The 26723-nt window shown below is 34.8% G+C and overlaps 1 protein-coding gene across 4 annotated transcripts in view; it reads left to right on the top strand.

Annotated features, from left to right (window-relative positions):
- LOC122798203 (sodium channel protein type 4 subunit alpha-like) overlaps nucleotides 1-26723 on the top strand; it is a 2607519-nt gene that overhangs the window by 505090 nt on the left and 2075706 nt on the right. For all 4 annotated transcript variants that reach the window (XM_044066954.1, XM_044066957.1, XM_044066953.1 and 1 more), the window contains exon 8: nucleotides 19922-19985. In XM_044066954.1, coding sequence (XP_043922889.1) covers nucleotides 19922-19985 — 64 coding nt within the window. The remainder of the gene's footprint in view (nucleotides 1-19921; nucleotides 19986-26723) is intronic.

Below are 26723 nucleotides of genomic sequence, written 5' to 3'. Positions count from 1 at the left end.
CAGTCTACTGCATGTCTTTGGGAAGTGGGTGTAAACAGAAGTACCCCAAGACAAACTGTATGAATGCAGGCAGGACAGGCACACATTGTGCAGCAAGCACCTCAGCCATGAATTGACCTGAAGAACCTCTTTCTGTGAGGCAGCAGTATTATGCAGTATCTTAACCGAATCACTAGGGCATTTTGTGGGATGCAGTTTATGTGATTATATCTACTTCCGGATGCATCTCTTTAGTATTTGAATATCATATTAACTTTATACTTGTCTCCTGGTTTCACCTTTTCACATCTGAAGCTTGCTGCTTTATATATATATGTTTTTTACTAAATTGACATGACTATGGGGATGCTCGTTTCGTTGGAAAACCTATAATATGTATAAATATGTATAGGACTATGCTATATGTGTTATATTTTTTATATATGTATTTATACATGTATTTTATCCACCTATTATTGTGCATATTTAGGCCGATATTTTTAGTAAATGTTTTATTGGTCATTATTGGTCAGCAGGCATCCAGATTTTATTCAATTAATTATTCAATTATTGTTTTATTAGTTAACTTATCCACAAAGCGGACAGTATTTAAATTTGTTTTGTTTTTTTTTTGATTTATCTGATTGAGTTTACGTATTTTGCCTTATTCTTTTGTCTGTCCATTAAAGTTTCATTTTCGAGCTTTGCCTTGTAAGTGGTTTTTTTTTTTATAACAGAGATATATATATATTGTTATCTATCTACTATTGTTTTCACAGTATTATGCAGTAACCAGATGTCATGTGTTATATGTGTTCACAAAGCAGATGTCAAGAATTTCATCTCTAGACTGAACTTCTTATATTCTTTCTCAAACCTGTAGCAATCTGGCTACAACTGAAGAGCAAATCATAATTGTTATTTCAAAATACAAAAATATATTTTAATAACATCTGTCTGTGCCAAATTGCTACCGGACTTCTGTACAAGTCCAGGATTTCTCATAACAAGCACCTTGACTGAACAGACTCAGGATCTTAAGTGTACTTGTTAGCAGAATACCTTGGACTCAAGATTAATGGCTTTACAGCCATGCAATCAGACTTGAGGCTATATATAACATTCAAATGAAGGATATGGAGGTAGTTTCAGCTGGTCATCACTAGGTTGTGTGTCAGGTTTGCTAGTTAGGACATTGACCTTAGAGACCTGGGACACTCAAAGAGTTAGACCCTCTTGTAAATTTCTGGACATGGCTTTTGTGTTAGATAATTTCACCTTCCAAAAGGACTTTGTTTGTGTACCGAGTGAGAAAAGGGACATTGAGTCTAAATAGATAATGTTGAAGACATATGTCACTGAAGTGGCCAGAGAGTGTCTGGTGACTGTGACTGTGGAAATCTTGGGAGCTGGTGGTGAATACAAGCAGTAAGGGAAGCTCTCAAGATGAAGTCAGTTATCTTGTAAGGAAGGCTTCTGGTGTGTTTTCCTGTTGTAGCAGAGTGTAGCCAGCAGAGAAACTTTTGCTGAAATTAAAGCCCATGCATGAGATGAAAATTTAATGGTCAGGGAGAAAGATTACTGAGTGACCTAAGAGGAGTTCTGGCAAATCATTCACTGTCTCTAGAGTGCAATGCAAGACCTGAGTCAGATTATACCATGGGATGTGGAGAATTTCAGGGTCTGCTAAGGTTGTAAGGCAGCAGGTATGGATGATAACTCATTGGAGATGTAGAAGTCACTGAAAAGATGTGGCACAAAGTCTAAGTTACCCTCTTAGTACTGCATGGAAGGCATTGTCAGTGCTGCTGGAATAACAAACTGGGGTGGCAGTCCTCATGTTTAGAGAAGGGAACATGTGTACATGTTCATGAAACTCCTCAGCTTCCTTGGAAAAGCCTGTACTAGAGTGCTAAATCTCAGATTTTGAAAGAACACTAATAGTTGTGCCCTGGTTGTGGAATAACAGTTGAATTCTTTTAGCCCACTGCAATTGTGTGAGGGATAGGAACAAAAAAGGCAGAATTGTGAGAGCTTTCTACTTCAGTAACAGTTAGTTTGTGCACTTAGCTTATGACTACATATTCAGGAATATAGTAGAAAAGTTGAAGTAAAAAACAAGTACCAAACCAACACGGCTAGGCAAAAACTCTTATTTATTGAACATAAAGGAAAGTGATAAAAGTGAGCGCTTTCGCGATAACACGATCACTTCTTCAACTAATAAACAAGTAGAAAGACATGAGTTTACAAAGAAAGCAAGACCAATCAGCTATCATACGCATATCTGATAAATTAACTAAAAGGTACACACACACACAAGCAATGCAACAATTGTTATAAATACAAGGGAAACAATACAAATAAAATCTCAGTTTAAAATCTTTGTTTAAAAATAACTTCAATGTTTAAGCAGGCATACCTTCAAGAATGGTTTAAGGCTAGAGACGTCATTTAAACCAGGGAGTTTCACTGCATTCAAGAGCAAGATCCATTTCTGTTCAGCACTTTCTGTTTTATTAGATGTATCACCCCATCTAATACTAATGTAATACATTTCTATCTTTCTGGTTCCTAATATCCCTAAAGTGTTCGAGATTCCTGTCCTTCAGTGGTCTGTTAGTTTTGCCTATGTAGAAGGCATGACAGACCTGGCAGCTTGCAAAATAAACAATATTTGGAGGTCTGAGTTTTCTATATATGCAACTATATTTATGCATTTTCCACATTTATTGCCTTCTCATCTGATCCTTTACCTTATATTATTTATTTTGTTTTTTGGCACATTCAGCTGCTGCCTGATTTTTATCTACTTCTGGTTTGATTTAAATTCCCACTTGACACCAATATTTCCACTAAACTAAGCAGGCAAGTCATTTGAGACTTACTCTCCTCATGTTTTAAAACTTTCACTACATTTGAGTCTTGTGAGGTCAGTAGATATGTATGCAGTCCTACCACTGAAGATCTGTACATGTAGTCAGTTTTGAGGAGGCCCATATCGCCTTCAGAATGGGGAATATATAGTCTTGGTATACACTGTTTTTTATAAATCATTTGATAACCGTGAAACATTTTTCTTGTTTTCCTGTTAATCACTCCAAAACTGTAAGTTAGGACAAGAAGATCAAATTGATTTATAATTTGAGCTTTGTTCTTAGATGTGAACACTGTTTTCAGTATTAATTTTAGTCTTCTAAAATATTCCTTACTATGTTTTATTCACATTTGTTCATGTTTTGTTGTAGATCATTCATCAATTCCCAAATATTTATTCACTCCCTCTTGCTCAAGTTCTTTTATATCATGCTCATGTCTCGGGCTAATGTTTTCTTGGATGCTTTCCTGCTATAAAGGTTGCTTTAGCACATTTATCAAGATGAAATGACATTCTTATATCATCTGAAAAAGTTTTGACAACTTGCAGTTGTGCTTTCAGTCCCTCATCTGATGAGTTATACAATTATAAATCATCCACAAAAAGAAGATAAGAAGTCTTTACACTTTGTTGATTGGTGGGAACTAAATTGTAGCCGTGACCTAATTTGTTAAGTAGGCAGCTTAATGGGTTAAGGGCAAGACAAAAGTGCAATGGTGACAAAGAGTCTTTTTATTGAATTTTTTTAAATTTTTCTTCCTGGAATAATAATTTGTCCTTTATCATGGCTTAACTACAAAGTGATTTGTCACTGTTTCATGGTTGTTGTAATATAATTGATCTGTATAGGGTGTATCTTATACGTTTTAAGCAGTATTTTATCCATGAATACTTGTTTTTGTCGTCTGTTCATACCATACTTAAATTCTTCGCCTTTTTGCAGTTCTCCATTATGACTTTATTTAACAACAAATGATCCTTTGTTCCATATGACTTTCTTTTGTTACCTTTTTGTTCTATTGCTGTAACTGAGTTTTCTTCTAAATTACTATAAACTCTGTCGGCATCAGTTCCAGTATATAGTTTTATAAGTTGTCGGAAGGTAAGTTATTGCTCAATAATTTTTAGTAACATGCAAGTTCACTCTTAAGTAGGAGCATTGTTTTTCCTGTTGATAGCTTGTAAGGAAGGCTTCTGGTGTGTTTTCCTGTTGTAGCAGAGTGTAGCCAGCAGAGAAACTTTTGCTGAAATTAAAGCCCATGGATGAGATGAAAATTTAATGGTCAGGGAGAAAGATTACTGAGTGACCTAAGAGGAGTTCTGGCAAATCATTCACTGTCTCTAGAGTGCAATGCAAGACCTGAGTCAGATTATACAATGGGATGTGGAGAATTTCAGGGTCTGCTAAGGTTGTAAGGCAGCAGGTATGGATGATAACTCATTGGAGATGTAGAAGTTACTGAAAAGATGTGACACAAAGTCTAAGTTACCCTCTTAGTACTGCATGGAAGGCATTGTCACTGCTGCTGGAGTAACAAACTGGGGTGGCAGTCCTCATGTTTAGAGAAGGGAACACGTGTAGATGTTCATGAAATTCCTCAGCTTCCTTGGAAAAGCCTGTACTAGAGTGCTAAATCTCAGGTTTTGAAAGAACACTAATAGTTGTGCCCTGGTTGTGGAACAACAGTTGAATTCTTTTAGCCCACTGCAATTGTGTGAGGGATAGGAACAAAAAAGGCAGAATTGTGAGAGCTTTCTACTTCAGTAACAGTTAGTTTGTGCACTTAGCTTATGACTACATATTCAGGAATATAGTAGAAAAGTTGAAGTAAAAAACAAGTACCAAACCAACACGGCTAGGCAAAAACTCTATTTATTGAACATAAAGGAAAGTGATAAAAGTGAGCGCTTTTGCGATAACACGATCACTTCTTCAACTAATAAACAAGTAGAAAGACATGAGTTTAAAAAGAAAGCAAGACCAATCAGCTGTCATATGCAAATCTGATAAATTAACTAAAAGGTACACACACACACACAAGCAATGCAACAATTGTTATAAATACAAGGGAAACAATACAAATAAAATCTCAGTTTAAAATCTTTGTTTAAAAATAACTTTAATGTTTAAGCAGGCATACCTTCAAGAATAGTTTAAGGCTAGAGACGTCATTTAAACCAGGGAGTTTTACTGCATTCAAGAGCAAGATCCATTTCTGTTCAGCACTTTCTGTTTTATTAGATGTATCACCCCATCTAATACTAATGTAATACATTTCTATCTTTCTGGTTCCTAATATCCCTATAGTGTTCGAGATTCCTGTCCTTCAGTGGTCTGTTAGTTTTGCCTATATAGAAGGCATGACAGACCTGGCAGCTTGCAAAATAAACAATATTTGGAGGTCTGAGTTTTCTATACATGCAACTATATTTATGCATTTTCCACATTTATTCCCTTCTCATCTGATCCTTCACCTTATATTATTTATTTTGTTTTTTGGCACATTCAGCTGCTGCCTGATTTTTATCTACTTCTGGTTTGATTTCAATTCCTACTTGACACCAATATTTCCACTAAACTAAGCAGGAAAGTCATTTGAGACTTACTCTCCTCATGTTTTAAAACTTTCACTACATTTGAGTCTTGTGAGGTCAGTAGATATGTATGCAGCCCTACCACTGAAGATCTGTACATGTAGTCAGTTTTGAGGAGGCCCATATCGCCTTCAGAATGGGGAATATATAGTCTTGGTATACACTGTTTTTTATAAATCATTTGATAACCGTGAAACATTTTTCTTATTTTCCTGTCCAACCGATATAACACCTTATTGGGCCAGTTAATCACTCCAAAACTGTAAGTTAGGACAAGAAGATCAAATTGACTTATAATTTGAGCTTTGTTCTTAGATGTCAACACTGTTTTCAGTATTAATTTTAGTCTTCTAAAATATTCCTTACTATGTTTTATTCACATTTGTTCATGTTTTGTTGTAGATCATTCATCAGTTCCCAAATATTTATTCACTCCCTCTTGCTCAAGTTCTTTTATATCATGCTCATGTCTCGGGCTAATGTTTTCTTGGATGCTTTCCTGCTATAAAGGTTGCTTTAGCACATTTATCAAAATGAAATGACATTCTTATATCATCTGAAAAAGTTTTGACAACTTGCAGTTGTGCTTTCAGTCCCTCATCTGATGAGTTATACAATTATAAATCATCCACAAAAAGAAGATAAGAAGTCTTTACACTTTGTTGATTTGTGGGAACTAAATTGTAGCCGTGACCTAATTTGTTAAGTAGGCAGCTTAATGGGTTAAGGGCAAGACAAAAGTGCAATGGTGACAAAGAGTCTTTTTATTGAATTTTTTTAAATTTTTCTTCCTGGAATAATAATTTGTCCTTTATCATGGCTTAACTACAAAGTGATTTGCCACTGTTTCATGGTTGTTGTAATATAACTGATCTGTATAGGGTGTATCTTATACGTTTTAAGCAGTATTTTATCCATGAATACTTGTTTTTGTCGTCTGTTCATACCATACTTAAATTCTTCGCCTTTTTGCAGTTCTCCATTATGACTTTATTTAACAACAAATGATCCTTTGTTCCATATGACTTTCTTTTGTTACCTTTTTGTTCTATTGCCGTAACTGAGTTTTCTTCTAAATTACTATAAACTCTGTCGGCATCAGTTCCAGTATATAGTTTTATAAGTTGTCGGAAGGCAAGTTATTGCTCAATAATTTTTAGTAACATGCAAGTTCACTCTTAAGTAGGAGTATTGTTTTTCCTGTTGATAGCCAGGCTGGTCTCTGTTCAGGGTGTACATATAAATAGTTCTTATTCATGGCTAAATCTTCAGCCAGAAGTTAGGTACTGCATCTGGGCCTGGAGTTTTCCAATTAGAAGCTTTTTTAACTTTCTATCAATTTCTCTGGCTGTTACTTTGTCCCATTTCATATCATGTACATTTGAACCTCTTATTCTTTCCTTTACTTATTCGATCCATTCAACATCGTTGTTATGTTCCACAGGATCTTCATAGATATTTCTCCAAAATGTATCTATTTCTTTTTTTGGTGGTGTTTCAATTCCGTTTGCCTTTTCCCAATTTACTATAAAACTTATTTAGGTCATCAATAAGTTGCTTACTTTTTCACTTTTTCTTTATGTTTATTTGCATATCTTCTAAGTTTTTCTGTCTGTGCCGATTTTTTTAGTTTATTATTTGCAATAGTGCATGATAAATCCTGATCCATTATAATACTGTGCATTGTTTTTATCACATCTTTCTCAGTATTTTTGTCGATCTGTTCCCACTTTTATACTCCTCGAACAGTGACATTTCTTATCTTACTTGCTTTGCGGTTTTCTCTATTTGATATTTTCATGAAGCATTTGATTTTCCCCTTCTTTTTCCTTGCTGCCTTGTGTTTTTGTGGCAAGCTTTATCTGTTATTAATTTAGTTGCACAGGAATATGTCCTATTTACTTCTGTTATGTCACATGAATTTCTATGAGCAGTCCTAATTAATGTATTCATTTGTTTTATCATACTACTAACTTTTGGGGTTTTATTGACTTTCTGTAGTCTATTTTTTCATTAATTTTAATATGTCTCTCCATCTCTATTAGATCAAGCAACCCTTCTCTTAGATAATTTTCTTCTAAACTGAGGGCACATTCTTTGTTCTCCGTTTCCTGTGGGCATTCTACAGAAAGTTCCAGAGCATCTTCTTGTGTCACATTTCACTGTAGGACCACTGGGAGCTATTGCAAATTTTGATTTAATTTTGATTTAAATTTAACTGTGAACATTTTTATATAAAAAAGGGGGGGGGGTTCATTGAAGGATTGCACTGTGTTTAATTTTTTAAAGTATGTCTTTTTAAATAATTGATTAATTGGTCAGGTGGTGTAGTTTGTAACTATTTAAGTTACCGTTCTGCATGTTTGAGTAGATTCTGCTGAAGTCTTTAGCTATAAGCTGACAAAAGCGCTTAATCTACTGGTAAATAAAAGGAAGAATTTTATTTTGGCGTGGACCTGCTGTGTACACTTGGACTGTTTCTTTTTTATTTGAGGTCAATCATCCAAATTGGATAGTGCCATGGGTGGCCATAGATGGCCCCCTGCAAAAATGCTTTTTAAGTGGTTTTATGAAGCTTTGACCCATTTATTTCATCCAGTTGAAGCTTCAACCAATTAAAACTGATGACACGTGAGTTAAGTGTTTAACAATTATGTCTCAATACCTTCATTATGGGACAATTTATCTATTGTGTCTTCCATTAAATTAGATTACAGTACATATCAGTCCATTGTTCGTGACTTTAAAATGCTTGTCATAGTGTTAAAATCCAAATATCTGGTGCAGTGCTTAATACAAAATCATGAACCAACAGACAGACACACAACAAAAAATGTGCTATGAACTCATTTATTGCGGTAAAACAACACAGCATTTATCTTTCACATCTTTCACATATAACACTTCATCAGAATAAACACACTAATTCAAGAACCATTTCATACCAGTACAGCCATGGCCTCAAGCTCAATGCCAAAAAGTGCATTGTCATCCCTTTTGGTAAAACTTTGTACCCATGAACTACTACTACATAGAAGCTTTGAAGTTTGCTTGCTAAAGTGTGATAAGAGACCTGGGACACGGGTGTGAGTCAGTAGTCTCTCTGATAATCAATCACATCAGTAGTCAGGGGAAATATCTCTATGTGGCACACCCAATTACAAAGGTTTCTCATCAGGGAAAAGAGGTCTGGTCCTCTCTCCTACTCATCCATCATTTACCATTATACCTAAATTCTGCTATGCAAAATTTGTATGTACCTCATCTAACTATCTACAACAACTGGAAGTACAGAAATCAATCACTCACGATTACTCATCTCAAACAGGTGCCCTATGCACTATTTAAAAACTCCAGCTTTACTCTGTCACATATAGCATAGTCAGAGGCTGCCTAACATACAATACAAAGTCAAAACCAACCACTGTTGGACAATATGCTCCACATAAAGAAATCCCACCTACTACACCTACACGGGACCTAAACTAACCCTAATCAAAACAGACCACACAACAGGGATGCTGTCCTGTCTCAGAGACTTACCATAGACTGGAACAACTATCTATATCAAACAAACTTCTCTATCTCATTAGCACTCTTCAAGATCTTGATTGATGAAAAAATGGGAAGAAAGAATGGGGATCAAGAACTTCACCCCTGGGGGACCACAGGGGCACGGGAAAACAATTTTTGGGGCAATAAAAAAAGCCGTTCTATTAAGGTTTGGCTAGGGGCTTAGGGGCCCTAGGGCCAGCTACAATTACCTAATAGCCTATGAGTCACATGAGTAATATTAAATACAAAGGCTACGAAATGTCAATTATTCTTGCCAAAATATACAAATACCAACTATATTTTCATTATATATTAAATATTTTCAGTATAATATTAATATGTTGTTAAAATATGGCACAGTAATGAATGTAAAAAATTAAAAAAGTTTTATAATCAATTATTCATTTTCTGGAAGTATTAAGAATTATTCATTATACCTGCTTATAAACCTTTAAAATTAGAATTCTTCCAGCTTGCCTTTTTACTTCTTTTCTTTGTGATCAAATTTCTTCAAAATCTTGTTCCTCCCTCAAAATACACAAGTGAAAACCTTTAATATAAAATCTTTAAATATTCTCTTTTATGAGGGAATGGAATGTCCTTGTATTTTATTCCTTCTTGTATTGCTTTTAGATTTTGCTTTCCAAAGCCCTCTTGCTTTCCCAACATAGAATCCATTGCACATATCACATAGCATCAGGTACTCCCACTGAATATAAAAAACAATTTCCTTTTCTTGAATATGAATTCCTTGCCATGATATTATATGGGTAGGTTTGAGGTGGTTTGAAAATATTGAGTGCATAGGGGCACATCCCATCGTAAATTTAATACCACAACTTACCTTCTATCGGTAAATTCAACTGGGTTAAATTTAAGATTATTAATTTAAATCCCCACCTTGCTGATTAATACCTTTATGATAATCAGTTATCACATCCACTGCAGTTTAAATATGTTTATACGGATTCTTTTTGTATGCTGTTTTGTAAAATATGTGATATGGGACTGTATTTGCTCTATACATGCATACTCATAAATCTTAGTTTCAATATAATCTGTGGCTTAGTTATTAGTTAATGAGTGGTAATAAGAGGAGTATATTTTGATTGTTAAAGATAAGAATTACAAAAAATACTCATGAAATTTATTAGATTTGAAACCTGTAGGTGTATGGGAAATTGTCATGTCCAAGTAATGTATACATCTAGTGTTGTAATTATAAGTAAATTCCAAAAATGAGGTAGTTTTCTCCAGGTGGTTAATAAAGCCAGAGATATCTTCCACTTTTCCCTTCCACAAAATAAAGATGTCATCCAAAAACCTGTACTATAACTGGATGTTGTTCCAAAATTCTTTGTGGAATACATATCTTAATTCCCAGCCTAATAGCACTATATTTGCATATATTGCATATATAGGGGCACAGGCAGCCCCCATGGCAACTCCCCTTGTTTGTTGGAAATATTGGCCCTCAAAGAATAAAAAAATTATTCTCTAGAATAAGTGTCATAATTTCTCACACCAGGTTTACTTTATTGTGATTCAAGGTGGGACATGTAAAGAGTGTTTCTTCAAATAATTCTAGTCCTTCTTGCTTAGAAATACAGGAAAGAATATCTTTCACATCAATGGTTAAAAATAACAAATCAGCTGCCCATAGATTTTGTTTAAGCTGTCCTAGAAAATCCCAGGAATCCTTAACTAGATGTGCTGCTCTCTCCACTACATGCTTAGTCATTTTATCTACAAACAGTGCCAGATTATGTGTTTTGGAGCCACTGGCAGCAACAGTGGGTCTAAAAGGTGGTTCAATGATGCTTTTGTGTATTTTTGGGATGCTGAATATAACCGGCACCTCAGGATAGGCATTAGTAATAAAATTAAGGATGTCATTAGTAATACGTTTGTCCAGGACATATTCTATTAAATAATTATCAATATGTTGATATACAATATTTATTTGGTTCTTAGAAATGTGTGCATAATTCTCTTCACTAAATAAAATATTCTCTATAATGTAGGAATAATCCTCTGAACTGAATATTACTATACCACCTCCCTTGTCAGGGATCATGATATGCAGTCCCTTGTCCCCCTGCAGTTAATTCATGAGAATTCTTTCATCAGAACTTAAGCTGGCATAAAACTTCCTATTCTGAGCTCATAATTCATACATGTCTTCTTTCACTGCCTTCTCAAAAACATTACTAAGGGGATGGAGTGGTGGATTAAACAAACTACTTTTCTTCCGAATATTTTTGTGTGCATTTGCCTCAGTTGTAGGCCCCAATTGATTTGTGGGAAAAAAGGAGACAGAAATTGAGCTTCCTAGTGTACATCCGAACATCTAACAAACAGTCAGCAACATCCGGTATTTTGGAAGGAACAAATTTAAATCCTTTAGAAAAAAACTGAAAAAAAAATCTTTAGTGATAGCCCTGTCTTTGTAATTATAAATCTTAAAGCCTTGAAAAATGTGCACAATACTTTCAGTTCCAAGAATTAATATCTGTTCCTCCTCCTCCCCCAATTGGGATGTCCCTTTTGAATTTGCACTGCATGACTGTATGTACATTTCCTCTCCTGATTTCTGTTTGATATCCTTTCTGAGCATCTTAGTTGCTGAAAAGCCTGTGAACCACCTTCATGCATTTCATTATACACTTCAGCGTAGTCATTATACATATCATCAGCCATTTCCCTGTCATTACCAGCAGAATTACTGTGCACATCAGAGCCATGAACAAATTTCTCCACAGTTAACCTACTAGTAGGGTAAGCAGATTTAGTTTGATAATGTTTAACATCCCTCTCTAACTTCCTTTTTTTCTTTAAAAACTATGCATTACATTTCCTTTCTACCCTGTTAATAATTTTTTCATAAAAATCTTGTACTGTGAAAACAGCAAATCATTCACAATATTGGTGTTTAAATCTTCTAAGTCTTTACCCATCTTTGCCTGCATCTGTTCATTGTAAAATAATGCTTTTTCTAGAAGTTGCATCCCCATTTATCAAAGAAATACACAATCATAATGGCATCATACATTAAGCCAAAGGGAAATTTAAAAACTCTCAAGCATTGTGGAATAACTTTTAAATCAATACATTGTTTCAAATACACAATTTCCATTTGCAAACTTTTATATTTAAAAAGTCTCTTTTCAAAGAAAAAAAAAATCATGTCCTTGAGTGAACCAAAGTCTCGAATGTTCCCCTGCTACATAATTTGCGTGACCAGAACCAGTCATATATTGAAAGTCAAACACTTTAGAAACTAAAGTGCCAAATTTACCGCAGACATCATGCTGAACACTTCTAAGGCTAGAAGCTATATTACAGCCCTCAGCCCTTTGTGTGGATGAAAAATTGTTATTAAACCTCATTTCTGAGTCAAAAAGCATATCAGTAACTTTAGCTGCCTTCAGAGACCTTACATTGATAACAGAAACTTCCACGCTGATAGAATTCAGGTCTGAACCATGGTAAACAGCTCCATTGTTGCCTCTGTGAGTCAGAAATCCACCAAAATGAATGTCAGCTTCCACAATGATGTCACAGCACCCTCTAGAGTCACCAGCACACTGCACACCCTGCCTAAATAGATTTTGGCTACCAGGGCAGCCAGGAGAATGAGTTGAAGACACAGGTACACTGCAATCAGCAGAAACAGCCAAATTAGCCTCTTTGGGGGTCAATAATTCGATAAGTCTAGTTAATTCCCCCTTGAGAACTGTAACTTCTTCCTTAAGCTTGTCATATTTTTCACAAATTCATTTTGTAAATCAAGGTGCTTCCCTGTAGTTTCCTTTGCAAGAACTCTACATATCTTTTCATCCATTCTAAAGCTAGCTACCAGTGTCCTGTGGGGTAAATTTCATTTAGTAAACATAACCAAACATTTTCACAGGACACCTTGTTCTTGGTTTTAGCTCATTTGTGTACACATATGTACATATTCATAAACTTCTGTTATTCAGCACATTAATAAATATGCATATAAAATATAGGAGCTTTCATTCTATGTCAGTTTGTGTTTGCCTTATTACTTATTAATCCCTAAAGTTGTCTGTTGTATCGATCTAGAACCTCATAATGTCCAGTTCATTCTGTGTGCAACCAGCATATTCTTTTTCATAACTCCTTTATTACTTTTGTTTATGAATTTTAGCAATTAGTTAAGTTCATTCTGGGCCATCATTGGTTCATCATCATTATGTAACAGTCCAAATGACATCTGCATGCGCATCAAACTAATTAGTCTACTGATAACTTAAGAAACACTTTCTATTTATGCTGATTACCACTGGGTAAATAATCCCCTTACTCTATGTGCTGTTAGCAGCCTATTCGTTCTCTCCTCACCATTTACAGATCTTCATGGTGTACTCAAAGTCAGCCAGAAAATGCTGTACAATTGTTTGCTTTTCATTAGATCATTTGCTCCTACAGATCTTTCATTGTCTGCTATATGTCATTACCTCATAATCTTCTCCACAAATATTAACCAGTTAATTTCCTACAGCAAGTGTGGAAACCATCTTTCACATAGCATTTTTGCTGTTTCCTTTATTCTGTCTTTTACCCTTCAGATTCCTCATTATATTATTCATTGTTGTAGACAGTTTTATTTCTATAATACCAACTTTTAAATAACGGAAAAGAATACTGTACATTTCTGGAGTTAATTCTAGTGTTGATTCACACTAAAGTTATTCATTTCATATTTACTGCATACACAACCATATCCAATCCTTCATCTTTGAAAGGGTTGTATAGAATGTTCCACTTAAATTAATCCAACCTAATACCTCCATATTGTTATAACATGGATATATATATATATATATATATATATATATATATATATATATATATATGGATAGATATATATAGATAGATATGGATAGATATAGATTCAAATGTAACCTGATCAGAAGAACAAAACTCATACTCAAGGAATGAAATATTTGTTTTGGACTATTTCCAGTTTTCTTCCTTTATTTAGTTTAATCATACCCCAATACTTAACATATCCTATTGGCTGCTCCCATGTCCTATCATAGTTATACTAGGCTAATTCAGTTTCTTCCTACCATACCCCAGTACCTTCTGTCATGAAGGTCTATTCTTCCTTCCTCCTTTCTTACCGTTAAATCTTTACTGTTCTCAATTATTACTAATTCTGCCATTAACTTCTATTTCTGTAATACCTGCCTTACCACTTGAAACTAGAACTATAACTAGCTTAAAAAACTTCAAGCATTACATTAAAACCAACCTAACCAAATCTTGGACTTGTACATGTACTGGGCATGGGTAGCCCAAACCATGGAACTAGCTGATTTTAAAATTTTAATTGCATATGTTATGAGCATTGAATCTAAGTCATATGACTACCTTATGTTGTTTTTTTTTTCTTTTTCACTGTTAATATCTATCAGATTTTAAGTCTTCAGTTTCCTATGTTACCTGTATATAAGACTAAGTATCGTAGCTGCACTCTCATTGTATACAATGTCACTACCTGCTACGACTATAAGAACTGTCTTCTAGAAGCATTGTTATATAAGATTATTGGTCTTGTCTCCCACTTGACCAATTTATTCTGTTTTAGTCTTTTTACCATTATGAATGTCTGTTACTATTTTTTTTCTTTATTGTATTATACGATTTTCTTTCTACTAACATAATAGTCTACTAACAATGGAGCTTTTCTCCCCGAGCCTCCACTGAAAAAGGGTTTCATGCCCAGTTGGACTCTCCCGGTAAACAAATGTAAAATAATTAAATAAAAATAATATATTCTTTTTCAGCATTTCTAACTCTACAAAATAGCATGACACCTGTAATCTGCAAACTATATATATTATATATTCTGGTCTCTTATTGTAGGGTTTAGAAATGGAGCCTAAGCCACCAGACATAATGATGGGCCTGAGAGGATATTGTTTCATACTTTTTACTATCTTAAATCATCTACACTCTTCTCCCTGCACTGCTTTGTCACTTTATCAGTTGTTAGCCAGTTAAGTGACATGATCTATATTTGACTCTTTCCAGCCATGACACGCGCCATGAGTACAAGAGAAAATGCAATACATATAGATGATTTAAAATAAACCCTTCAACCTGGATGTTTACTAGCCACTCAGCAGTGTAAACATTGGCTTTAGGTGATACGGTCACATCTATTAATGTTGATGTGATACTCCAGCTATATAGAAAAATGGGAAAGGGGGGGCTGACGATGATAATGATGACAACGAAGCCAGACTACCACAAAAAAAAAAAAAAAAGCATACAGACACGATGAAAACATGCAAACTTCAGAAATACATTTGATGATGGTCAGGAATGAAGCATAAATCCTGGAGTTTGAGGCAGAACCTACAGATATTCACCATGTACTCCCTTTTAACTGACAAAAAATAGATCTAGCTATGTCCATTACCTCCCACTTTCTTTGTTTTCATAGCATTAATGGTTAGCAGACTTTATTATCTCTAATCTTTTTCTGCTCCTCTTCATTAAAATGATGACAACTTATAATCACAGTAGAATATCGGGAATGACCTCCAAGTGTTTAATGTTGTTTTGACCAATTTTTATATCAGAATATAATAAGTACGCTGGCAGACTTATTTTCCTTTTATGTTCTGTCACCAAGTCATTGAGTATTATGTGAAAAATCTTTAGATCCCGTGTTTTTTTCTCAGTAATATTCATACTGGTTTGTGTCAACCCTACAGTTTTAGCCAGTCTCACCTTATTCAATTATTGTTTTACATCTTCCCTAAGTTCCCTCATTTCTGGGCATGCATATCATCTTTTTGATAGCCATAACCCTTATAAACAAAAAAAAAATAATTACCATTAAGATTTGCAAAGTAATTTAGTCTCTGCCGATTGTTATACTGCTAACATCATTGGCCCTTTCCTTTTAAGATAATTTTCACCTTTTATTCTCTTGTTTTATGATCTTCGAAAGATACCATCCATTTCCTATATATGTTATAACCACTCTGCATATTTTACATTTTATGTGACACAGTTATTTGTCTGTACCATTATGTCAGCAATGTTACTCATTAAAGTAATTGTGCCCTAGAATGCAGTTGTAACGTTTTTCCACTCAGCGCTATTGCTGATGTCATCTTATGTCTTTGTTTAGTTCTTTTCCCTCTTACCTTATATCCAACAACATTGCTGTTAGTTATTTTTTATGTTATCTGTCTCTGCTAAAATATTCATTCATTAAGCAGAATTTATATAAAACATATTTGTCTCTAACTTCTAAGGACAATCTCCCAGTATTAAACCACTACATTTTTTATTTTTATACATATTTTTATACCCTATACAAAACTACTTTACACATGAGATCATTATGATCTTTATTAAAACAAATCTTATCTATACCTTTTTATTCATAGTCTAAATATCTTAGTTGCAAAACTGACATTAACAAATAATTATTGACCTTTTGTGACTGTTTTCATGTCAAACAGTGAAAGATCTATACATATATGTTGTCATGCCATTTTGGAAAACTACTTTGCAGACATCCTTCTTTTTCCATGGTTGTCATGTTCTTAAAAAATCAGTTTTCATGCTTCAATAGTGCTCTACTTCCAATTGTTCACATTCATTTCAAAGTGACAAGTGTGATTCTCCATAAACTTAAAGCTAAAACATTTTACTTATGTCCACAGGATTAACTAACATGCTATTCTCTTAAAAGAAACCTACTTCAAACTATTTACTACTGGCAATATCCATTTGTTATCAAACCTCTAAATACCATCAATGCTATTAATATAAAAATAACTTTGATGTAACTGTATCCTTGTGTGTTCCACAACCTATGTCTTATTTTATTTTAGCCAAGGCCTTTTTCCTCTTATTTTAATTCTTGCTTTTATTTGAGCACCTTTAAATTTTTTGTGTTAGTCTAGAAACTCAACAAACCCTGAGCTCTGAATCCAAATTCTCATAGTGATAAAACAAAATTATCTTTAAAGTTTCTTTTACCTTATCTTATACCTTCTCACATTACAGAGTTTGAAACCAATGCTCTTTTATTTATGCTCATGCCATTTCTGTCTTTGACCTTCTCCTTGGTTTTGTTCTACAATGCATTCTTTGCCTTCTAGACCAGACACATTCCCCTATCTCCTACATTATCAGTGGTTATGTCATTTTTATATTTGTCACATTCACAGTTCTTTATATTCCTTATCTTAAAGCTCATGTACTGATGCTTCACAGATTGCAGCATTTAGTTTGCTGATGCACATTTGCTATCAAGCTTCTGTGAGGCCAACAGGACTTAATTATGTATCCATAATTTCCCATATGGGACAATGCTTCCCCCGCTTTTGTAATGGTAGTATTTCTTAAACATGCTCACCAAATCGGTGAACCTATAAGTGCATTCCCCAAGCTGATTTTCTGTACTAGAATATGTACCCATTAGCAAGAGTGTTGTTAGAGGAGAAGGCATTCTGCTCTTCCAAGTATCAAAAGCATGCATTTACATTATATATCTTATGAATCCTGTAATGTGATTTTTATGTATCTATGAGGAGATGTTATGGAGTCAGTCATCTGATTATGGGTAGTATTGTAAGTAGGTTTCCACAAAACAGATTATTCACATATGCAAACTGAGATGGCTATATAAAGGCAAACCTTTCTTTCATGGTGTTTACATAAAATACCTTTTACAGTTGTAAACTGTATAATGTGAGTAGGTAGAAGATAAGGTAACATTCTTTTATGGCATTACACAGTTATTTTTATTTTGTAGTATATCACTGAAATGGATATGTTCATGTAGGCAAAGGAGATCTGATGTCAGATCACTAAACCAGAAAATATAGAATGCAACAAAACAAAATTTTAGTGTTTCACAATTTACTTATTTTGGACAATTCTATCCTGTGTGATAGCTGTTAGTCAGTTATTTAAAACCACAAGAAAAAGCATCTTTTGTTATGTACAGTAGTTATTTACCAATAACTACATGACTCTGAGGCTTAAAATACATTGACAGAATTGAATGTGTTCCTGTTACTGTTGTGTATCCTAGGAAATGCCAACTACTAATGACTCCAGCATTAGCTAACCACTTGTGGTGGTGATTCACAATAATCCCTCAGAAGGGAAACTCCTTGTATTAAAGCAGATCATGGTAATATACTATAAATTGGATTTACCTTTCAGTAGCTCTGCAGTGGACTGACCATAAATCATATACACACCAAAGTCCAGTTATGGTGGAAGGAGTTTTGTAAATGACTTGAAATATATGCTGCACTTATAACCCTACATATTTGATAGCATATTTTAAATTTAGACATTAGTGGCTCCAGCAGAACCAGTGACTTATTATTCAGTTAAGATGTCAGCAGTGGGATGGAGGGTACATCCCCACATCAGTTACTTGTGTTCTATTATTCAGTTAAGATGTCAGCAGTGGTACATCCCCACATCAGTTACTTGTGTTCTATTATTCAGTTAAGATGTCAGCAGTGGGACGGAGGGTACATCCCCACATCAGTTACTTGTGTTCTATTATTCAGTTAAGATGTCAGCAGTGGGACGGAGGGTACATCCCCACATCAGTTACTTGTGTTCCTTCCCAATACCAACATTAGAGTATAAACTTAGCAACAGAAGACTGATGCTGTGGTATGCATCCAGAAATGCTTCGAAATGTCTGAAGAAACATAATTTCCTTTTAAAATGATCCGTATTTAGAAATGCCCTTGGTACAAATATATGGAAAGTATTGGTGGTACCGAACCTCTTTGAAAGATGAGTAAGCACCTCACCAAAGCAGATATATCAATGGGCATTGCACATCCTTTAATATGCCATGATTTGGAGTGAGGCTTCTCAAATTCTGTACCTGCCTGACAGTGTGGTTGTAACTAAAGATGGCTGTTATGATTCAAGAATACCTTGGTAATAAACATAGGCATCTTGTACTCACCACTGCTACTAAAAAGGCCAGTGAGCAACTCAGAAATATCTGCAGAGTAATAGGACAACTTTATCTGTGGGTTAGCACTACATGTCAGTATTAGTGGTGGGCATCTGATGTCTTTTGCAATTAGCTCTGTTTTAATAACATAGAGGTATTGCTGTTGGTACCTTCTGCAGCTAGAGTGAATTCTGCAATATATCTTTTGCATTCAGTTAATTGCATTACATCAAATTTGCTTACCAGGTAAGTGCCAAGACTGAAGCTATGAGCAGAGCTGTGGCTGCATTATTTATTCAGGAGGGCACTGATGACTGCCATCTGTATCACTTTCTAAACTTGTTAAGATTTAGCCAAGAATCTTGGCACAGCCCAACACTGAGCTCTGCACTGCATTCTTTTTAATTAAACCCATGATACAATTCAGTTACGGTAAATGGCATTCATAGATTACTTAGTAAACTGTTTGTAATCAGAGTACTTATCAGCAAAATAGCACAATTACCTTGATGGGCAGGGCGTGATTTTTGATATGTTTTTACTGAATTTTACTGACAATTGCATCATGGCTGGCTCATAGATTATAAGATGCACTTCACACAAATGCATTTTATAATGCTTGTTTTACGTTGTTATTTCATTATACAGAATGTGTTCCCAAAGATGTACACAGATCTCCTGTGGTTCATAGTGAAATATTGCCTACGTATGACTTAGATATCTATTTATCTATCTATGCACTCTTCTTAGGAAGTAAATCTATTAAAATAAGCAAATATAGCATGGTGGGCTATACAACTGGAATTTAAAATAAGTTCTGATATGGAGAATGAATGCATCTTTAGCAGAGTGCCATTATTGTTCAAAGAAAAAAATGTAATTCTTTTCTTTTCTTTTCTTTTTATCTCTTTCTTATTTAGAAAATTATTACACGTTAGAAGATGCAAAAGACCCCCTGGTGTGTGGAAACAGCAGTGATGCCGGGTAAGTGCATTAGAAGGCCCCCTTACAATGAAGTGATAAAAAGAATGTTTTTAAAGTTAAACTTCAGTATGACTGTTAGTGAATTTAACACTTTGTATAAAAGTCTGCATTTGCGAATACAAATGTTATATTTATTTATCGGTGGTCTGACTGAGGCTGCTTCAATTAGAAGAAAGAAAGGGATGCTCAGGTTTTGTAACTTTCCCCCTGTCTTTTAAGAACAGTTTCACTACTTCTGTCATGTAAGATGCTCAATTAATAAATGACTAAAGAAGATGACTAGTTAAAATGATACAATGGCTATAGCAGATGTCACATTGACAAATGACATACATATAATGTGTGCTTGTAGGCTACAGCCGCCTACTAACCATTTAGTATGACTGACCAGCAGGAAATAAGTATCAGTGGGCAGCACTGGTTGTACCAGTCACCATACAACTGTGGTCTAATATGTTGTATAAACAACTTTCTAGAATATTTTAATAATGAACAAAGTGGCAGATTTTCACTGTTTAAGTGACAAGTACCACAAGACATATGAAGTAAACATAGAAGAATTTTTTCTCTGTGAAAGTGAACGTATCAAATTAGTAGCATATATAGTGACAGTTTAATTTGAAGAAGTCATAAATGACTGTAGAGAATTGGCAGTTTGACCTCATAAAAATTCTTGTCCAGGAAGCAAAAGCTAAGCAAAGTGCCTTTTAGATTTCAGAGTTTTCTATGCTTTTTGATAATGAAATATTTTAACATTTCCTTAAAGTTTATTGTTCTCATTTCAAGCTATTTTATTAATTGCTGAAGTGGTGTTTCAAATGCATTTAAAAAACCAGTCCTTCCAGAAATGTGTACTTCAACCTGACATACTGTAGAAAATGTCATAGCATTACAAGTTTACTCTGGATTCAAAATTTGAACCTCAGTATTTAAATGTATGACTGAACTATTGAACCATCAGATATACCCTGGGGCAGAATGAAGGTCTTACAAAACTGATGCTGTTGAATGCCACAAATATTAGAAACAGGTAACCCAGCCCTAAGCTGGACTGAATCCAGGAATCCAGAGACATTTACTTCAGAGAGAAATGCACATATGTGTGTATACAAACACACACACACACACATACATTTATATATGTATATATATATATATATATATATATATATATATATATATATGTATATATATATATGTATATATATAATATATATATATATATATATATGTGTGTGTGTGTGTGTATGTATGTATCTATATGTGTCTAAACCATGTATCTGTTAAAAATGTATACATGAGTGTGAGGAAGAGGGACATTTTTGTTTTCTATGTCTGTTTTCAAAAATCAGGATAGTTATATTTCAACCAAAATCTTTAAGATGAATTCTCTGGGTCTCTATTATATTAGCAAATGCACTGAATTACACGAAATGGCAAAATACGGAAAGCATGGAACAGCGATTTTTTTTTCCTAGGGAAAAAAAAATCACTGGAACATTTTCGGGACTTTGCCATTTCCTCAACTGTGGTACGATCTCAGAGTTGATATATTTAAGTAGGGGGTGTGTGGGGTGAAGCCCCCCACTTAATTTTGTGTTTGGATTTTTTTTTTTGTTTTTTACAGAAAAAATTGCTGATCCGTGTGTTCAAAATTTTGGGTTTTTGGGGATTGTGGGTCGATTATATAGTGTTCGCAATTTAGTCCATTTGCTTATATAATATAGGCCAGAATTCTCCTTATTATATGACTTACATTCTCTATTCAGATATATCACAAAGGGTCTAGGTCATAAGATCGACAGCTCATATGACTGAAACTCATTTGGTCGACAGCTCATTTGGCTGACAAAAAGTATTCAAGGCAAAAACCTGGGATTTGCCCCCCTCCCCACTGTTGTGCGACTGTGGAGTTGTTATATATAGTTGGGTGTGTGTGGGGGGCACAGCCCCCCACATTGGGAGGGTGTGGGGGACGAAGCCCCCCACCTATACTTTTTGTCAGCCAAATGAGCTGTCGACGAAATGAGTTTCAGTCATATGGGCTGTCGATCTTATGACCTAGATCCATCACAAATGATGTTTCAGTAAATATATTACCCAAAGCACACAGTTTCTTCAAAACAACACTACTTGTTAGGGAAGCACTAACAATACTTATTTTTATGGATTTCGAATTCCCCCTTTACCCACCCCAAATGTGTATAAGTTTGAACCACTCATGGCCTAATATTTTGATCTCTAGTACCGCTGTTTGGAAGAACAATCGCATTTGGTAACTGATTATGATCACTAACGTGGGCATTCAACTTGCTCACAAAATGAAGTCTGGGCAATACTGGATTTACCAATGGTTAGTCTGTTTTGAACACAAACCAGACATAACCACACAGGCACTAAACCCAGTCCAAAAGCAAAGCAGCCACAATATCAAATCACAGTGCCAAGTTTTATTGATTAAGCGCTTTTGTAATAAACTTCTTCAGAATTACAAAGACACAGTGCTTAAAAATTTAAATACCCTTCCTAAAAACTACACATGACTGTATCCAGCCAATAAACATTCTCACTTAATTATTAAAAAAAATTAAAAGTCATTAAAACTGACTAAACCATAACTCAAGATATTTAAATGAAAACATGAAAATAAAATAAAAACAGTGCTCTCATAACCAAAACATTATAAGTGGCACTGGATATCATCCAATATAAAAACTATTTTACACCAGATATGATTTTAACTTCAACATGCTGTCAATCAAAATGTTGTCATTCAGTCCATGGGGGCCCGTGGCATTGAGCCTAAGCTACCAACTAAGTTCTTTTTCCTCAGTTAGGTTGGCCCATGGTCCCCCCTAGGATTTTTTACAACTGGTTCCATTGCAAAAAATAAAAAATGATGATCGGGGTACTCTCCCAGATGTTTCAGTAAAGCAGTATACATTTTTTGGATGTCAGAAACATGTTCATAAATTCTATCTTTAAATTTCCTTTGAGTTTTTCCCCACATAAAAACTGCTCCATTTCTAGCAGATGGCCACATAAACCACTCCCTGGGAATTACAGATACAATGGAATTTAGGTCTAATCACCATCTGGTTGACCACAACTTGCTCACCCACCAGTTTATGTTTACACATATTACAAAACCCACATTTGTAGGTCCCATGTATTTTGAACTGTATTGGAGTTCATTATATTCATATACTTGTTCCAAATAATTTTTTGTGGTCTGCCCTCTTCTATAAACAATTTCAGGCTAGAATTCAATCTTACTGGTTACATCACTAAAACATGAAAAAAATTGTCCAATTCTTGGTCGATATCTCTCTTATCTGGTCTTCTTCCAAACAGTAATTTTTAATAAAAGCCAGATTATGTTCATCTAGCTGGGGCTGCTTGTTCCCTGTCATTTCTTCTACAGATGCATAAGTAGACTGTAAAAGGGGTACAATGTCACCCTTTTCCTCTTTTACTGGTCATTTCAAACCTAATTAAAGAGGTTAGTCCTTTAGGGTAACCCCTTGCCAGTAATGTGTCTTCCAAAACCTTACATTCCTTGAGAAAGCTGTCATAATCCAAGACCAATATGGCCCACCGGATAAACTGGCCTTTAAGCAATCCCCTCTTTTAATACATGGGGTGACTACTCTCGAAATGCAGCAAGCTATTACAATATGTGGGTTTTCTGTATATAGAACTAACTAGTTTATGTCCAGCATAATCTTTGAGAAGCCAAACATCAAGATAATTGATACAATCATGGTTATATGCATAAGTGAACTTAAAAAAAGAAGTAGTATTGTTCAAATAATCAATAAAAGTTCTAATCTCATTTTCAGCTTGGTCCCAAGCAATAAAAATATCATCCAGAAAGTGGAGGTGCAATTCCCAAGGTTGTGATGGGAATTTATTGAATACATATTTCCTTTCCCATTGAAGTAAAACAATATTGGCATAAATGCGGGCACAGGCAGCCCCCATTGCCACCCCCTTAATCTGCTGAAAATATTGTCCCTGCAAACAAACAAAATTGTTTTTAGGACCATTTCCATACAAAAAACTAAAACATTGATTTGGTTATTGTTCAAACCAGAAAATTCACATAAAAATCATGAAATCGCTCAAGACTCACTTCATGGGGGATCACATGAAATAGTTCAACAACATCAACTGCAACAAAAATAAAATCACTGGAAAAATTAAGATTTTTAACTTTCAACAAAAAATCCCAGGAGTCCCTACACAGGTGATCAAACACATTTAAACAATTTTCTAACTTTGCATCAACGTATTTACCAAGGGGGTTGGTTTTTGATTTGGTAATGTTAACTATAGGCCTCATTGACGTGCTTTTGTGTATTTTTGGAATCTCGAATATACTCGGCACCATGGATGTTCCACTTTTATATAGTGAAAAATAACAGGGAGACCGTGATTTTATGCAGGCTCAAACCTGTGTTTTGACTGCTGGGCAGAGATTTTGTTGGTAACAACAATTTTAATGTTTCTAATCTGAATTCCAATTCTAATTCTAAATACAATAGAGACAAGTTGACTGAATGTGGAAATGTACCTAATCCTTCGGCAATGGTGTGGTGGGAAATCTGCCCACCTTGAAGCAGTCCTTGATCAACTTTGAAAATGTGGTTTTAAGATGCTGTAAATTATAGTTGGATAATTCATATGTTCATGAATGTTTAAAGGAGAAAAGTATACCCAAGGGTCTCCGTTTTTGGAAATTCCCTAATGGTACAACGACTGATTCCCAGTTATATCAAGAGTTAGTGGATTTATTTAACCGCTGTGGATAGGAAATGCTTGAATGTTTGTTGAGACATAATCAGAGAGAAATCAACTCTCTAATGACAGATGCTAATAGATTGGACTTATGTATAATGCAGGACTTGTTATTTGCACAAAACCAAGTAGAATATATTAATATCTTTCAACAAATAGACCATGAAATCTTTATTATTAAAAATCGAAAAGAAAAAAGTTTGAAAGGGACTGTTTGGAGTATATAGAAGGGAGGGCATATCCAAAACCTCATTCCACCAATAAAAAATTGCCCTTTAATCAAAGGGGCAATGAGGAGCATTTTGATGTGACAGAGGAAGAGTAAGATGACTCCAGGGCCCACCCTTTAAGAGAGAGAATCCAGTTTGGAGGTCAGAGCAAATCAGAAACCTGGAAGCACGGCAGAGGGACCCGCCCCCTGCTTAGCGAGGAGGATGGAATGGCCAGCACAAAAAAAATTAGTGCCACCAACAGAATTAGCAGCTGAAACTACCTGTGACTTGACGGATTATGTCACTTTTTTTGGCAATTTGGAGAACTTGGAGTATACAGGACCATCCATAGTGAAAAACAGTACAGGTGACTTTACAGTTTATAATTTTAACGACTGTATATGCACTTTAGGACATGCTGACTGTTAAGCTGAGAGGGTACTTTTGTTTCCTCTGCCAAGTTTGATGTGCAGGAAAATGTTAACAGATCACAGTGTATCCAGAAAAGTATTTTTAATCCACCATTGGTTCTACCTTTAATATTTTATGAAAAAATGGTAAAGTTTAAGTTCCGGAAATTGAATTTAAATAGATGTGAAACCACAACCAAGTATAATTTAAACACTCAAGAGTTCCATTTTTGTTAGAATTGTCTCAAAATAAAGAGCTAAGGGTTATGAAACCCGACAAGGGGGGAGGGGCTGTTATTATGAGTAAAAATGAGTATCTTCAGAGGATGCATTGTTATGATTCCATTTGTGAACTGTATGAAGAGACATCTCTTAATTTTATTAATTCGGCCTATTGTAAGATTTATATGTGGTTACAGAACATGGTGGATCAGGGGGAGATAAGCCCTGATATTTTTTATTATCTAAAAGTGCAACAGCCAGTGGTGCCGAGTATATTCAGGATTCCGAAAACATAGAAAAGCACCACTGATCCATTAATGTTTTGATTATGAGGACAAAGCCTGAGTGATGAGACAAAGACCACGATGGGTAAACTTAGTATTATCCACACCCACTAGTGGGTTATTGCTATTAAAAATGACATTATTTAAGAAAGAAGTTGTTTAATTTTTTTTAAATAATGGCTTTGTATAATGGCATTGTAATGTTCTTCTGTATTGTTTTCCCGTTCTTCCACATGTTCTGATATACTGAGCCTACATGTGGGACTTACATTCCCATGTTTGCACAGTACATCGGTGCTGCTTAAGTTCAGAGGGACAACAGCCTGGAAATACAAGGAAAATCAGGTACATTTCTGTTTCTTCAGTTTTGCATAACATACCCGATTTTTCTTGTATTTGGTCTATGCTCTGTAGCATATACCAATAGAAAAGTCTGGCCATACAGTGGTACTTCAGCGGTCAGACTTCTTTCTATTGGTATATGCTCAATTTGAAATGGCCAGACTGGTTTGGCTGGCCAATCAATGTGCACATTTTTTTTAATACTAATGATAATTTGTTGTATAATTAGTCTCAAATGTGACTTCCAGAAATGGACATATCATTCTTAATTAGGCTGTACCTATAATTGAATGGGGTTTCAACACTTGCATACTTCAGGTCAGTATGACTCTACTTATGTATCAACACATCATACTATGTTTGTTCATTAACTTGATTCATTGTTTCACTGAGTTTGTGCTAGCTGATTTGATGATCAAAGTGACACTAGTGTCACTATTTACATGATGCCATTTTTTCTTATCTATC

Source organism: Protopterus annectens, chromosome 3.part1, assembly GCF_019279795.1.
Source record: "Protopterus annectens isolate FY-2018-M chromosome 3.part1, PAN1.0, whole genome shotgun sequence".
Lineage (NCBI taxonomy): Eukaryota > Metazoa > Chordata > Ceratodontiformes > Protopteridae > Protopterus > Protopterus annectens.
The sequence above is the reverse complement of the archived record's forward strand: the minus strand, read 5'-3'. Positions and strand labels throughout refer to the sequence as shown.